Genomic DNA, 13,027 nt, shown 5'->3' on the forward strand with positions numbered 1-13,027 from the left:
GAAGCTGGAAACCATCATCCTCAGCAAACTACCACAGGAACAGAAAACGAAACACCGCATGTTCTCACTCCTAAATGAGGGTGGAACAATGAGAATACATGGACACAGGGAGGGGAACATCACACACTGGGGCCTGTTGGGGCCTGAGGAGCAAGGGGAGGGAGAGCATTAGGACAAATACCTAATGCTTGTGGGGCTTAAAACCTAGATAACGGGTTGATAGGTGCAGCAAACCACCATGGCACATGTATACCTATGTAACAAACCTGCACGTTCAGCACAGGTATCCCACAACTTAAAGTAAAATAAAAAATAATGGTTGAAGAACCTGAATAGACGTTTCTCAAAAGAAGATATACAAAAGGCCAACAGGTACAGGAAAGGTGCTCAACATCACTAATCATGAGGGAAATGCAAAGCAAAACCACAATGAAATATCACCTCGGACCTGTTAGAATAGCTACTATCAAAAACAACAACAAAGAAAGACAAGTGTTGGCAAGGGTGTGGAGAAAAGGAAACCCTTGTGCACTCTTCATGGAATTGTAAATTAGTGCCATCATTAAGGAAAACGGTGTAGGGACTTCTCAAACAATCAAAAATAGAACTGCCATATGATCTAGCAATCCCACTACCAGGTGTATGTCCAAAGGAAATGAAATCAGCACGTTGAAGAGATATCTGCACTCCTATGTTTATTGCAGCATTATTCACAATAGCCAAAATATGGAATCAACTTGTGTCCATCAACAGATGAATTGATAAAGAAAATGGGGTATATATACACAATGGAATACTATGCAGCCTGTCATTTGCAACAATCTGGATGAACCTGGAGGACATGATACTTAATGAAATAAGCCAGGCACAGAAAGACAAATACCACATGATTGCATTTATATGTGGAATCTAAAAAAATCAAACTTATACAAGCAGGGAATAGGATGGTGGTTACAGAGGCTAGGGGTGGGAGAAATGGGAAGTTGATGGTCAAAGGGTACAAAGTTTTAGTTAGAAAAGATATCTTATTCCTCCAGGAGGAATAGGTTCTCAAACTCTATTATGCAGCATGGTGACTAGGGCATAATAATGTATTATATACTAGAAAATTGCTAAGGGAACAGATTTTAAATATTCTCATCACCAGTGATAAGGATGTGAGGTGATAAACTAATGTTAGTTTGTTTTATACGTATACATTCAACAGTGTGTGTATACATGTATCAAAACTTCATGTTGTATCTCATAAATACATACAATTTTTATTTGTCAATTAAATAAATAAACAATAAAGTAAATTGCATAGATATATAAACAAATAATTTTGTTTAGAATCTAGACCAATGGGTCTCAAAGTGTGAACCTAAACCAGTCAAAATAGCATTACCTGGAAACTAGTTCAAAATGCAAATCCTCTGCCCACACCAGACCTACTGGATCAGAAACTTTAGGGGTGGGGCTCAGGAGCAGGTGTTCAAACAAGCCCTCCAGGTGATTCTGATGCAGCTGAAATCTGAGATTTACAGATCCACATATTTCTATTTCTAATAGCACCCTTTACGACTGTTTTTGTGAACCAGCTTTTTCTTTTCACTGTCTTTTGCTTTGCAAGTGTGAAATAAAACTTTGACACGTGCTGGAGAAAACAACAAAAACAGGCAGGACAATATCTGGCCTGCAGGCCATAGTTAACCAACCTCTGATTTTGAGCGTTGCAAGAGATAATGTATGGGCTTTGCATGATCCCTAGAATATAAGTCATTGAAAATGGGTAGTATAGTCCGGGCACGGTGCCTCATGCCTGTAATCCCAGGACTTTGAGAGGCCAAGGCAGGAGGATCACTTGAGGTCAGGAGTTCGAGATCAGCCTGGCCAACATGGTGAAACCCCATCTCTACCAAAAATATTTTTTTAAAAATTGGCCAGGCGTAGTGGCGCACACCTGTAATCCCAGCTGCTCAGAAGGCTGAGGCAGGAGAATCACTTGAACCTGGGAGGTGGAGGTTCCAGCGAGCCGAGATCACACTGCTGCACTCCAGCCTGGGCAACAGAGTGAGAGACTCTGTCTCAAAAAAAAAAAACAAAAAGAAAGAAAAAAGAAAATAAAAGAAAATGGGTAGTATAATTGTTGTGGTTCCCATGGGGTGAGCAGTGCTTTTTCAAGTTAGGTCAAAAAACAAAATCCCAACCAAACTCAAGGAAATTTAACACATTGTCAATAACCTCTGAAGTCTTACTTGGGTAAATGCATAATTTTCATAGACTTTTAAAATATTGAAAAATTATTAACACTCCACCCACAAAATTATCTTACAGATAGGGTTGCCAGGTACAATACTTTTTTAGTATTTTCAATATCAGGGATGTATTTATCCCAAAAAAGTATACATTGTTTATCTGAAATTGAAATTTAACTGGGGCATCCTGGGATTTTATTGTTTTTGTCTCTTTTGTTTTGTTGCTTTTGCTAAATCTAACAACCCTACCTATAGATCTCTTATAGTTTCACCATCTGGGAACCACTGGTTTTATTGCATAACAGGGATAACCTAACACAAGCAATATTTTGTTCTTTCAGGGAGGAAAAGAATTGCATTCTTATGGAATTATCCCCAAGGTTAAAAACTAATAACTCCCCTGTGTAGAAGCCACTGAAACACTCTGAGACAACCAAGCGCTCTGCACTCACGGGTGCCAAGAACAAGCTTAGGTCACCCGAGGGAAAAGTACAATAATCTTGCATTTGTTCCTGCTGATTAAAGTCAAGCAGCTTCCAGGAAAATGTAGGCGTCTCTCGCGCCACTATGTTGAATTAATATCTGAAGAGTATTAATGATGGAAAAACTCTAATATATCCAACATATCCAAAGTTTTGCAGTTGGATTTGTGGGTAATCAAACTGTGTACTAAGAAAGCCTATTTTGTTAGTAAACAAAGCCTCTAAGTGGAGACGAAATTTTCTTTGCAAGTAAACACAGGGGCGTAAATCAAGGATTCCTGGTAAATATTTGATAATGATGACACAGGCAGAGTAGGTGCCTTCAGGCTTCACATATAGTCCAACAAGAGGGCTTATAAAATCATTCTTATGAAAGTTATAAAAATGGAGAAATGTGGCTCAGCACGCTACAACCTATGTCTTTTCAAACTTCAGAGAAGGAAGATGATATTTGACATGTTCATGAAGACGAACGCATTGAGTTTTAATTAAAAGAGCACAGTATTTAGCATCAGAAGACCCATGTTTGAGTTTCAGCGCTACCACTTCCAAGCCGTGCAGCCTTGAACAATTCACTTAGTCTCTCTGAACCTCTGTTTTCTCTCTCTAAAACAGAGAGGATAAGAATTCCCATCTCACACGCTTTGTCAGGGTCAAGCAGATAATAGAAATGAAAATGCTTTGCAAGCCGTGAATCTGCAAAGCACTGTCCCGACCATTTCCACGAAGAAGAGCAAACTCTCTGGTGACTGGAAAGTGAAATAATGTTGTACTGAGTGTTACCAGCTGAAACCATGCTAAGGACATTATGCTTTCAAGAAATGTGGGTTAGTTAGCTCCATATAACAGAGTAGTGGGTGGCTTAAACAATGAAATGTATCAGCCAGGCATGGTGGCTCACACCTGTTATCCCAGCACTTCGGGAAAAAGAGGTAGGCAGATCACTTGAGGTCAGAGTTTGAGACCAACCTGGCCAACATGGTAAAACCCCATCTCTACTAAAAATACAAAAAATAGCCGGGTGTGGTGGAACACGCCTGTAGTCCCAGCTACTTGGGAGGCTGAGGCAGGAGAATTGCTTAAACCTAGGAGGTGGAGGTTGCAGTGAGCCAAAACAAAAACAAAACAATAACAACAAAAAAAGACAATGAAATGCATCGTCTCACATTCTGGAGATGAGAAGTCTGAGATCAAGGTGTCGGGCAGCAGGATTGGTTTCTTCTGAGGCTTCACTCCGTGGCTTGGTAGATGGCCATCTATTCCCTGTGTGTGTTCCTGTGTCTAAATCTCTCCTTTTTATACAGACATCAGTCATACTGGGTTAGGACCCATCCTCATGACCTACTTTAATTTGAATACCTCTCTGAAGACTCTGTCTCTAAACAAGGTCACCTTCTAAGGAACGGGGGATTATGACTTCAACATTTGAATTGGGAGAGGATTCAATTCAACCCATGACAACGTCTTTCGTTTATTCTATTAAAAAGTGGTCAAATGGGTTCAGAGTGGGTCCCAAAGCCTGCTTCTCCTCAGATAAAAGCATTCCACTCTACAATGGGCACCTTCCTGCTTGTTGGGTCTTTAAGGTGATAAATTATTTACTTTGGAATAAGGTTTCAAGTCTGTGGCCTCATACCTTCTCCAAACACCAAAACACTAGGCAGTGCAGTGCCCCTCTTTTCACAGAAATGCCTTTATTCTGTGGCAAACATGTCACTTTCCCTTATATTTAGCTTATGAATGAAATTATGTCTTACATTGATACAAAGGCACTGAAGTTTTTAGATTTCAAACTCAATTTTTTATTCAAGAAATTTACTTATCAGTTATCAATCCCTTCTGTACTAAGCCTACAGATTGTTGACACATTTCCAAATCAGACAAGGCACCTTCATTAATTTATAGGACTAATAAGTATATACACATATATAAAAATCTCATATATAATCAATATATGTAACATAAAATAAAAATGACATTTTTAAAAGCAAAGTTAGCCTTTTTTTAACTCATGCTTTCTTAGTGACTCAATATCCTTCTTTCCATCAATAATTGTCTTGCCATCTTAGAAAAATATAAATGTCCCACACCAAATGGATGCATAAATGTTTGTCTTGGGAGTTGGTCATTATAGCTCTTTTTGCAACATCAAAAATGTGGAAATAGCCTGATATCGAGCAGGAGTTTGCCAAACAAATCATGAGGCAGCTACGTCTAGAATACAATGCACCCATTGAAGATTATGTTTTTGAAAAATATATAATGGCATGGGGCAATATTCGTGGTATGCTGTTAAAGACAAGCAGGTTACAGAAGGCTATGGACAATTCCAATTTTAAGACTACATACACATAAAAGAATATAGAAGGGATATTCATTAATGAGTTAATATGCTTATCTCTAAATAGTGAGATTGTAGATAATTTTTGTTTCTTCTTTGTACTTTCCTTTTTTGATTTTTTTTCCACAAAATGCATGCATCACTCATATAATGAAAATATGACCTTTTTTAATAAATGAAAATTTCCCTCTGAAAGATTATTGCTTCAAACAAAGCACCATTCATTCCAATGGGTTACTGTATTTTTCAAAGATCTTAGTACCTTACTCCTAGGAGATGATAATTTAGGGAAAGGGCTCAAAAAAGTATAAAAATAATTATATATTCAGCAATATAATGCAACCTATCACATTATAAAAAGACAATTTAAAAAGAAAAAAGGCTGGGCGTGGTGGCTCACACCTGTTATCCTAGCACTTTGGGGGGCCAAGGCGGGCAGATCACCTGAGGTCAGGAGTTTGAGACCAGCCTGACCAACATGGAGAAACCCCATCTCTACTAAAAATACAAAATTAGCCAGGCATGGTGGCACATGCCTGTAATCCCAGCTACTTGAGAGGCTGAGGCAGGAGAATCTCTTGAACACAGGAGGTGGAGGTTGTGGTGAACCAAGATCACGCCATTGCATTCCAGCCTGGGCAACAAGAGCAAAACTGTCTCAGAAAAAAAAAAAAAGAAAGAAAAGCTTAATGAATGACTCAACATTTGATTTAGATTAGGACTTAATGAAAAGGTATATTTTCCAGGAGGTACAAAGATGATGGAGAGGAAGGGTATTCCTGACACAGGAAATGGCATAAGTAAACCAACTTGTAATAAAATGCCTGGTCTACTCTGAGAGTAACAAATAGTTTAGTATGAGTAGTTCATGGGAGTTCTAAAAGAATGTCAGGGGTCGAGGCAGGAAAATCAAGTCATAGGGCTGAAAGGTCATAAAATTTATTGTTCAAACTAAGACCCCTTCAAGCATGAAAAAGGCTGCTGTTAATAGCTGCAGGAAACAGCTAGGACCATACCAGGAAACCAGGACATATGGCCACCCAACAAAGGACTGGATCCCAGGACGCCTTAAATGCCAAGCTCAGATATGTGAACTTTATACACAGAATCTTGAAATCCTAGGGTTGAAAAGAAATGTCAGTGCCCTCCAGCCTGGCTAACCATATTCCTGCCTCTCCAACTTTTCCAAGAATTGCTATCAAGCCTTTGCTTAAATTTCTCTGTGATAAAGAATTCATTGCCTTGGGATGCCTGTTAGAAAATTCTTTATTGTATTGAGCTGAAATGTATCTCCTTGTGTCTCTTATTCATTTGGCTCATTCATTCATTTACCTGCCCTCTCAAAGACAAACACAATGATCATCTCCCTTCCACATTAGAGGGAAAGACAGACATTGCGACCCTCTAAATCTTCTCTTTTGCAGGTTAAATGTCCTGTACCCATCTTTCCTAGAGCATTCCTGCAGTCTGTTACCATACTCTTATAACTCCTAATTAGCTTTTGAACTAATCCACTCTTGTCATCTTCCCTGCTACCCTTTTGTTTAGGGCCACCATCTTTTCTTGCTTATATGACACAGTGTCTCCTAAGTGGTCTCTGTCTTACCAGCCATCCTTCCAACTCATTGTTCATACTGCAGCCAGATTGATCTTTCCAAGACCCCAAACTGATTGTGACACTGCCCTGCTTACAAGCTTCATTGGCTCCCCATTTTCGTAAAGATCAATTACAGCTTCAAGAAGGACAGTGTCATGCCATTCTGGCCTCAGCCACCATTCCAGTCTCATTTCTCTCATCCCCTCCCCTCTCTTGCATTCCTTCTTTAGTTCCTTGCACAGCCCACTGAAGGTACTGACACCTCTGCTTGAAGCCCTCTTCCCTCCATCACCTTCACCTTCCTCATCTTTACTCAGCCTTTGGGTCTCAATTTAGACATCACTTCCTAAAGAATGTTTACCCTGGTCCCATTAAGTCTAGATTAAATATCCCTTCTCAGGTGGTATCACGAGGACCTAAACTTCCCCTATCAAAGCAAGTATAATATTGAATTAAAATCACCTGGTTCCTCATCTAACACCTCTGCTCCTTTGTAAATACCATGAGATCAGGTCTTCTTCAGCACTGTTGTCTCCAACATCTAGCAGAGTGGTTGCCACATATTAGGTGCTCAAACAATAATAGACAATACAGTTGCTAATAAATTAATGTGTAGCACCCAGAACTAGATACAATTGTTCTAAATATGGTCTGAACAATACAGAGTACAATGACTATCATGTCTCATGTTCTATACTTTAGACATCTTTTTTTTTCTTTTTCTCTTTTTTTTTTTTTTTTTTTTTTTTTTGCGACAGTCTCACTCTGCTGCCCAGGCTGGAGTGCAGTGGTGCAATTTCGGCTCACTGCAACCTCTGCCTCCTGGTTCAAGCAATTCTCCTTCCTCAGCCTCCCAGGTACCTGGGACTACAGGTGCTTGCCACCACACCCAGCTAATTTTTGTATTTTTAGCAGAGACAGGGTTTCATCATGTTGGCCAGGATGGTCTCCTTCTCTTGACCTCATGATCCACCTGCCTGGGCCTCCCAAAGTGCTGGGATTACAGGCGTGAGCCACCACACCCGGCCTCTAGACCTCTTTTAATACAACAAAATTCTATTTTAAAAGAAACATATCACTATTGATTTATCATCAGTTTAAATCTCTAAACCTTAACTACATAAAGCTGCCACTTCTCTCTAACTTTCTGTCTCTTCCTCTCTCTGTCTCTTCCTTTCTCAATCTCCCTTTCCCTCTCCCTCTCCTTCCCATCCCCCTCTGTCATACACATACACACATATCTAGTAATTTGCAATTGAATTTTGGGATCCATGCATAAGACTTTTTATATCCATCTCTGCACACACACCCCCCAAAAATTGAAAGCCAAAACAGATTATATCTTATTGATAACTTTTGGACTCCTAATCCTTATGCCTTTTCTCTTAGCAAATGGGAGCCTTATATTATGCCTTTATAGATATCAATGATGCTGAATAAACAGGAATGAAGACAGAGGCCAGTAGCATGCCACTAAAGACATTCACATGCCAATCCATCTGTTAATCAGCTCTCCTTTCATAAATGCATTCAACCAGTCATGAATCCAGCCCATATGCACTTTTCTAATCCAGAAGAAGATCATAGAATCTGTGCCTTCCTGAAATCAATGTTGTGAACTAAGCTTATTGAGTATAACCATGTTTCAGGTGCATTCGCATACTTTATTTTAGTTAAATGCTCCAGCACCTATTACTCTTTTTTAATAGATAATAAAATCATCTCTCAGAAAATTACATAAGTAGCAATTGCCAGAGCAGGGATGTGAGCCCAGGTCCTGTGACTCCAAGTTCATGGTCATTAGCACACATGATATTGGGATCATCTCAAAAAAGAAAACATGCCTAATTTGACTTATGCTGGCTCCACTATTCACCACCTACTTCACTCTCCCAAATATCTGTGGAATTAATTAATTCCTTTGATTAGAGATTCCTAATCGGAGGTTCATTACAAATCAAAGGAGTCTCAGAGTTGACTTGTAATGAACCCACTGAAAGTTCATACAAAGTGCAATATGTGGTGTATCCTGCATTTTTTTCTGAGAAGAGTAGTGTGTATCTATACCTGAAAAGGACCTTGGTCTCAAACAGTTTGAGAACAACTTCAAGTCTAAATAACTCCCTATTAAAGTTAATCATCATTCACCTTTCTGTCTGAAGGTTTAGATTGCACACATCTCTCTTTTTAGGAAATCAAAACTGCATTTTCTTATCTCTAGCATCCCACATTCTCCATCACTTTCTAAAGAGTTTTTAGAGGCCTTGCCCACTGGCCCATTCTGAGGTTCTGGATGCCTTCCCTGGATCAAGCTTATCAAAGGACTCTTAGAAGCCCACCTATCTAGGCCTTTAGTGTCCTTGTCCCATGCCAGGTTCCAGCCTAAAGAGGATTCCTTTGCCTTCACAAAGTCAACAGAGCCAAAACTGCAAAAGGCCTTTCTTGCAGCTCTTCCTTGGGGAAGGTTAGGATAGGTGCAATAGCAATAGGAGAAGCCCACCTGTTGAGATGTGAATTAGAGAGGGAGCTCATAGACCCAGAGACTTGAGGCATTATTCTCAAATATCCAGAAAGTCTAAACCCTTCCATTGCTAAATAAGTAGAAAACTATGTTTTCCCTGATAATCATGCTTAATCTTTATTCCTTAGCATATTATAGATGATAATTTCCTGAAAGCTTCTGTATCTCTGTCATCTAATTCAATGCTTAAACATAAACAGTCATTCACAAAAATTGCACAAGAATTCATTGAGCATCCCAGCTGGGTCTAAGCACTAACTGTAATTATACTAAGACAAAAAGAGTTGATCCCTAAGAACTGGTGTGGGATGGACAAGTAAATAGATAGTTGTAGTAAAGAATGGTAAGTGCTCTGATCCACAGAAATAAAGGAAGTTCTGGGAGAACAAGAGGGGGCCACCTAACCCATTAGGAAGGATGATCTGCATAGTTTCCAAGAGAAAGGGGCTTTCAGCTGGGTCTAAACAAAAATAGAGGTTAGACACAGACCTCACAGATGTACAGAAAGAAAGTCTTATTTAATAAATAGTTTAAAACGCCTAAATTCATATATGATATGGACAAAATGTATATAAAATGTACAAAAATGGTGCACAAAATGTGGAGAGGGAGTGAGTAGTAAGATATAACAATGAAGAGGAAGGTAAAAGGCAAGTTGAGGAGAACGTGTATCCACCAAAATTATTCTTGGAAGAAAATAAAAACGGGAATCTGCTGAAGACTTTTCCAAAAAGAACTGCATGATCATATTATATTTTAGAAAGATCATTTGACACCATCTGGGCACAGTGGCTCATGCCTGTAATCCTAGCACTTTGGGAGGCCGAGGCGGGCCGATCACTTGAGATCAAGAGTTCAAAACCAGCCTGGCTAACATGGTGAAACCCCGCCTCTACTAAATATACAAAAAAAAATTTAGGCAGGCATGGTGGCAGGCACCTGTAATCCCAGCTACTTGGGAGGCTGAGGCAGAAGAATTGCTTGAACCTGGGAGGTGGAGGTTGCAGAGAGCTGAGATTGCACCACTGCACTCCAGTCTGAGCAATAGAGCAAGACTCCATCTCAAAAAAAAGAAAGATCATTTGACACAGTGTGGAAACAAAATGGAGATATGGGCTGGGCAGGACTGGCGCCAGATGAGACTAATGGGAAGTTGTGGCCAGAATGGAATTTGAGGGAATACTGGCCATAACTATAACAGTGGTGGGGGAGGTGGAGACACAGGTATGTGTATGAATCATACTCAGCAATGAGAGCAGACAGGGCTTGGTGATGATTGTCATGAAGGAAAGGGAAGAAGTCACCTAGGGTGATTCTGTTGTGTCTGACTTGGACAACTTGAGAAATGCCATTTAAGCACTGGCAAAGAAAAGAGGAAGAGCAGGACTGGGAGAAGAAGGGAGAAGACAGATCCAGGTCCTAACTCGGTGATTTTAAGGTGCTCTATGGAACATCAAAGCAGGGACTGGAATTTTAGGAGAAAGATTAGGCTAGGTTTGGGAGACACCATGTATATGCAGTGGTTAAAGCCGCTGGAGTGAATGAGATTATCCAGAGAGACTGCAGGATGACAAGCGAAGAGAGCCAAGAAGAAAGAGCAGCGCACACAGACATTTATGAAGTGAAGCCCTTTAAGTATTAAATTGTAACTCAAAAGGTCAGAAGGGAGCCAGGGAAGCACGGGATTGCAGCATCCAGGACAGAGTCAAAAACAGAGAGAGGAAAGGACCAATAGTTCAAAATGACACAGAGGCTGTGTGTGTGCGTGGGAGGGGGGGAGTTGAAAACGCTCTATGGTTTTGCTACAAGGAGGTCTTCGACGGCCTTGCCAAAGGTTGGCCCTCAGAGGTGAGGGCGGACGCCAGGTGACTGGGTGTAAAGGAGCAAACCGGTAGTGAGGACATGTCGGGAGACAGCAAATGCCACCCACTCTTTCAAGGAGTTTGGTGGGAAGAGGAGCAGAAAACTGAGGTGGCAGCCAGAGGTGACTACTGCAGGGGAAACCGGAAGCTCCATTAAATACCTGATGAGCAGAAGTGCAGAAAACCTCCTGCGCTCCGTGGAACTGGGTATGTGATAAATACACAAGCAATACCGGAATCGGGTTCCCTCTCCATCCTGCTGGGCACTAGAGCGGCTTTTGTGTCCATTCCGTCTATCAGTGAGAAGTGGCTCGTGCTTCACTTGTTAAAATGAAACCAGAGCGTGGAAGCCCAGCAATCGCTGGAACCCTTTGACCCCCGCTCCGCACCTGAAGATCGGCTGTGCCCATGGCCCCTGCCGACGCTCCCCAGTGTTCGCCCTTGGAGATTTCCAAGTCCAGATCTAAAGCAACCATAATCAGTTAAGACCCAGGGCTCCCTCTAGTCTTATCCAAAATTAGCCAGATCGGTTTGAAAGGCTTGTTCAAATAGAAAAGGACAAAGGACCAAGAAACTGGCTGTGCCGAATTGTGCACGTCAATCAACATCTTTGTGGAGCCTGCGAGGGGCGCGTTGTGGGGAAGGGGCTCCCTCCTTCAGGGAGATGATTCTGTTTCCTGGAGGCAAGTGTGGGAGTCCAGAGGACATTACTAAACATATTGTTTTAAAATCCCCGTCCTTCTTGCCAAGCCCGTGTCCCACAGGTAATAAACAAGAAGCCGGGCCCAGGAGGGCAGAGCTTGCAGTGCCCTGCGGCTGGTAAGGCTGAGGGTCGCCCGCTTGCAGAGTGTGGAGCCGTGGTGAACCGACAGTCCTGCAAGTTGGACCGGCTCGCTTTCCAGAAACCAGAGACAAACTCGATATTTACAAACTCATTCTCTGGCAATGAAAACTCGAAATGAGTTGAGCTCCGCATTTGCGCGCCTGCAAATTGCTCCAGCTGAGTGCACGGGAACGCAGCCCAACAGGGACCGTTTTCCGGCAAACCTGGAGGCCCTTTGCAAGGTTTCTCTGCTTGACAGAATGGCAGCTGTGACCCGGGAGCCCAAGCAATGGAGGACGTGTAGAGAGAGGCGCATACCGTACCCGATCGGCGTGGCGGGTCATGCTGCGGGAGTCTCGGCGTCTGTTCCTGCCCTGGCGCTGCGGACGCGGCCTGGGCTGCAGCCCCGCGACCTGGGAGCTGTGCTCGGGACGGCTGCTGCGGACTGCTCTTGTTTGCACTGGCCGTTTGCTTTTGGGATTTCTCCAATGCAGATGTAGTCAGGGGGCCGCTGTCCCGGGGGACAATGATTCCATTGGAAGCTGGCCTTTGACAAGACACACACATGACCTTTGACTAAAATGGCTTTGGGGAAGGAAAGTGTCGGGAGGCTGAAGACGGGGCGTCCAGCGCCGCCATCCACATTCCCACCCCCGACAGTGCCCAGTTAATTTTTCATCTTTCAAGGAGAACCTCTGTGCGGTGTGGTTTGCCATTTCTCTTTCATTCTGTAGGATTCAGTCTGTTTCCAAAAGGATTTCGCAGCAGAAGTTTCCTGCTGTGTTGTTAATGCATTCCCTGAACTAGCATTTCCAGGTCAAACAGGGGCAGGCCTATGGCTGTTTAAGTTCCTCTGACGCTCTGGAAAATATCACCACCAATTTTTTTTTTTTTTTTTTTCTAAAACACGCCACAGTTTACAAAGGGCTTTTCACAATCATGCTGTCATTTGGCCTCCCAAACAATGCCGAGGAGGCTTTCCTACTACTGCCATTTTACACATAAAGAATTAGAAGCTCAGAAAAATATTTGCCCCATCACCCAACCAGAAAGTGAAATGCAGGTCTTCTTAACTGGCATCCAGTCCACATTCACGAAACCACCCACCACCCTGCTGAGTGACCCACTGTACTAACGGGGACACAATTAATATAAAGCAACAGT

General features: G+C 42.0%; 1 protein-coding gene across 3 annotated transcripts in view; it reads right to left on the reverse strand.

Annotated features, from left to right (window-relative positions):
* ENPP2 (ectonucleotide pyrophosphatase/phosphodiesterase 2) overlaps nucleotides 1-12,362 on the reverse strand; it is a 116,332-nt gene extending 103,970 nt beyond the window's left edge. Inside the window, exon 1 of one of the 3 annotated variants that reach the window (XM_054560967.2) lies at nucleotides 12,187-12,362. In XM_054560967.2, the coding sequence (XP_054416942.2) occupies nucleotides 12,187-12,207 (21 nt within the window). In that variant the 5' untranslated portion in view covers nucleotides 12,208-12,362. 3 annotated transcript variants of the gene reach the window in all.
* Nucleotides 12,363-13,027: the final 665 nt, after the last annotated feature.

The sequence above is a fragment of the Pongo abelii genome, chromosome 7 (assembly GCF_028885655.2).
Source record: "Pongo abelii isolate AG06213 chromosome 7, NHGRI_mPonAbe1-v2.0_pri, whole genome shotgun sequence".
Taxonomy (NCBI): Eukaryota; Metazoa; Chordata; class Mammalia; order Primates; family Hominidae; genus Pongo; species Pongo abelii.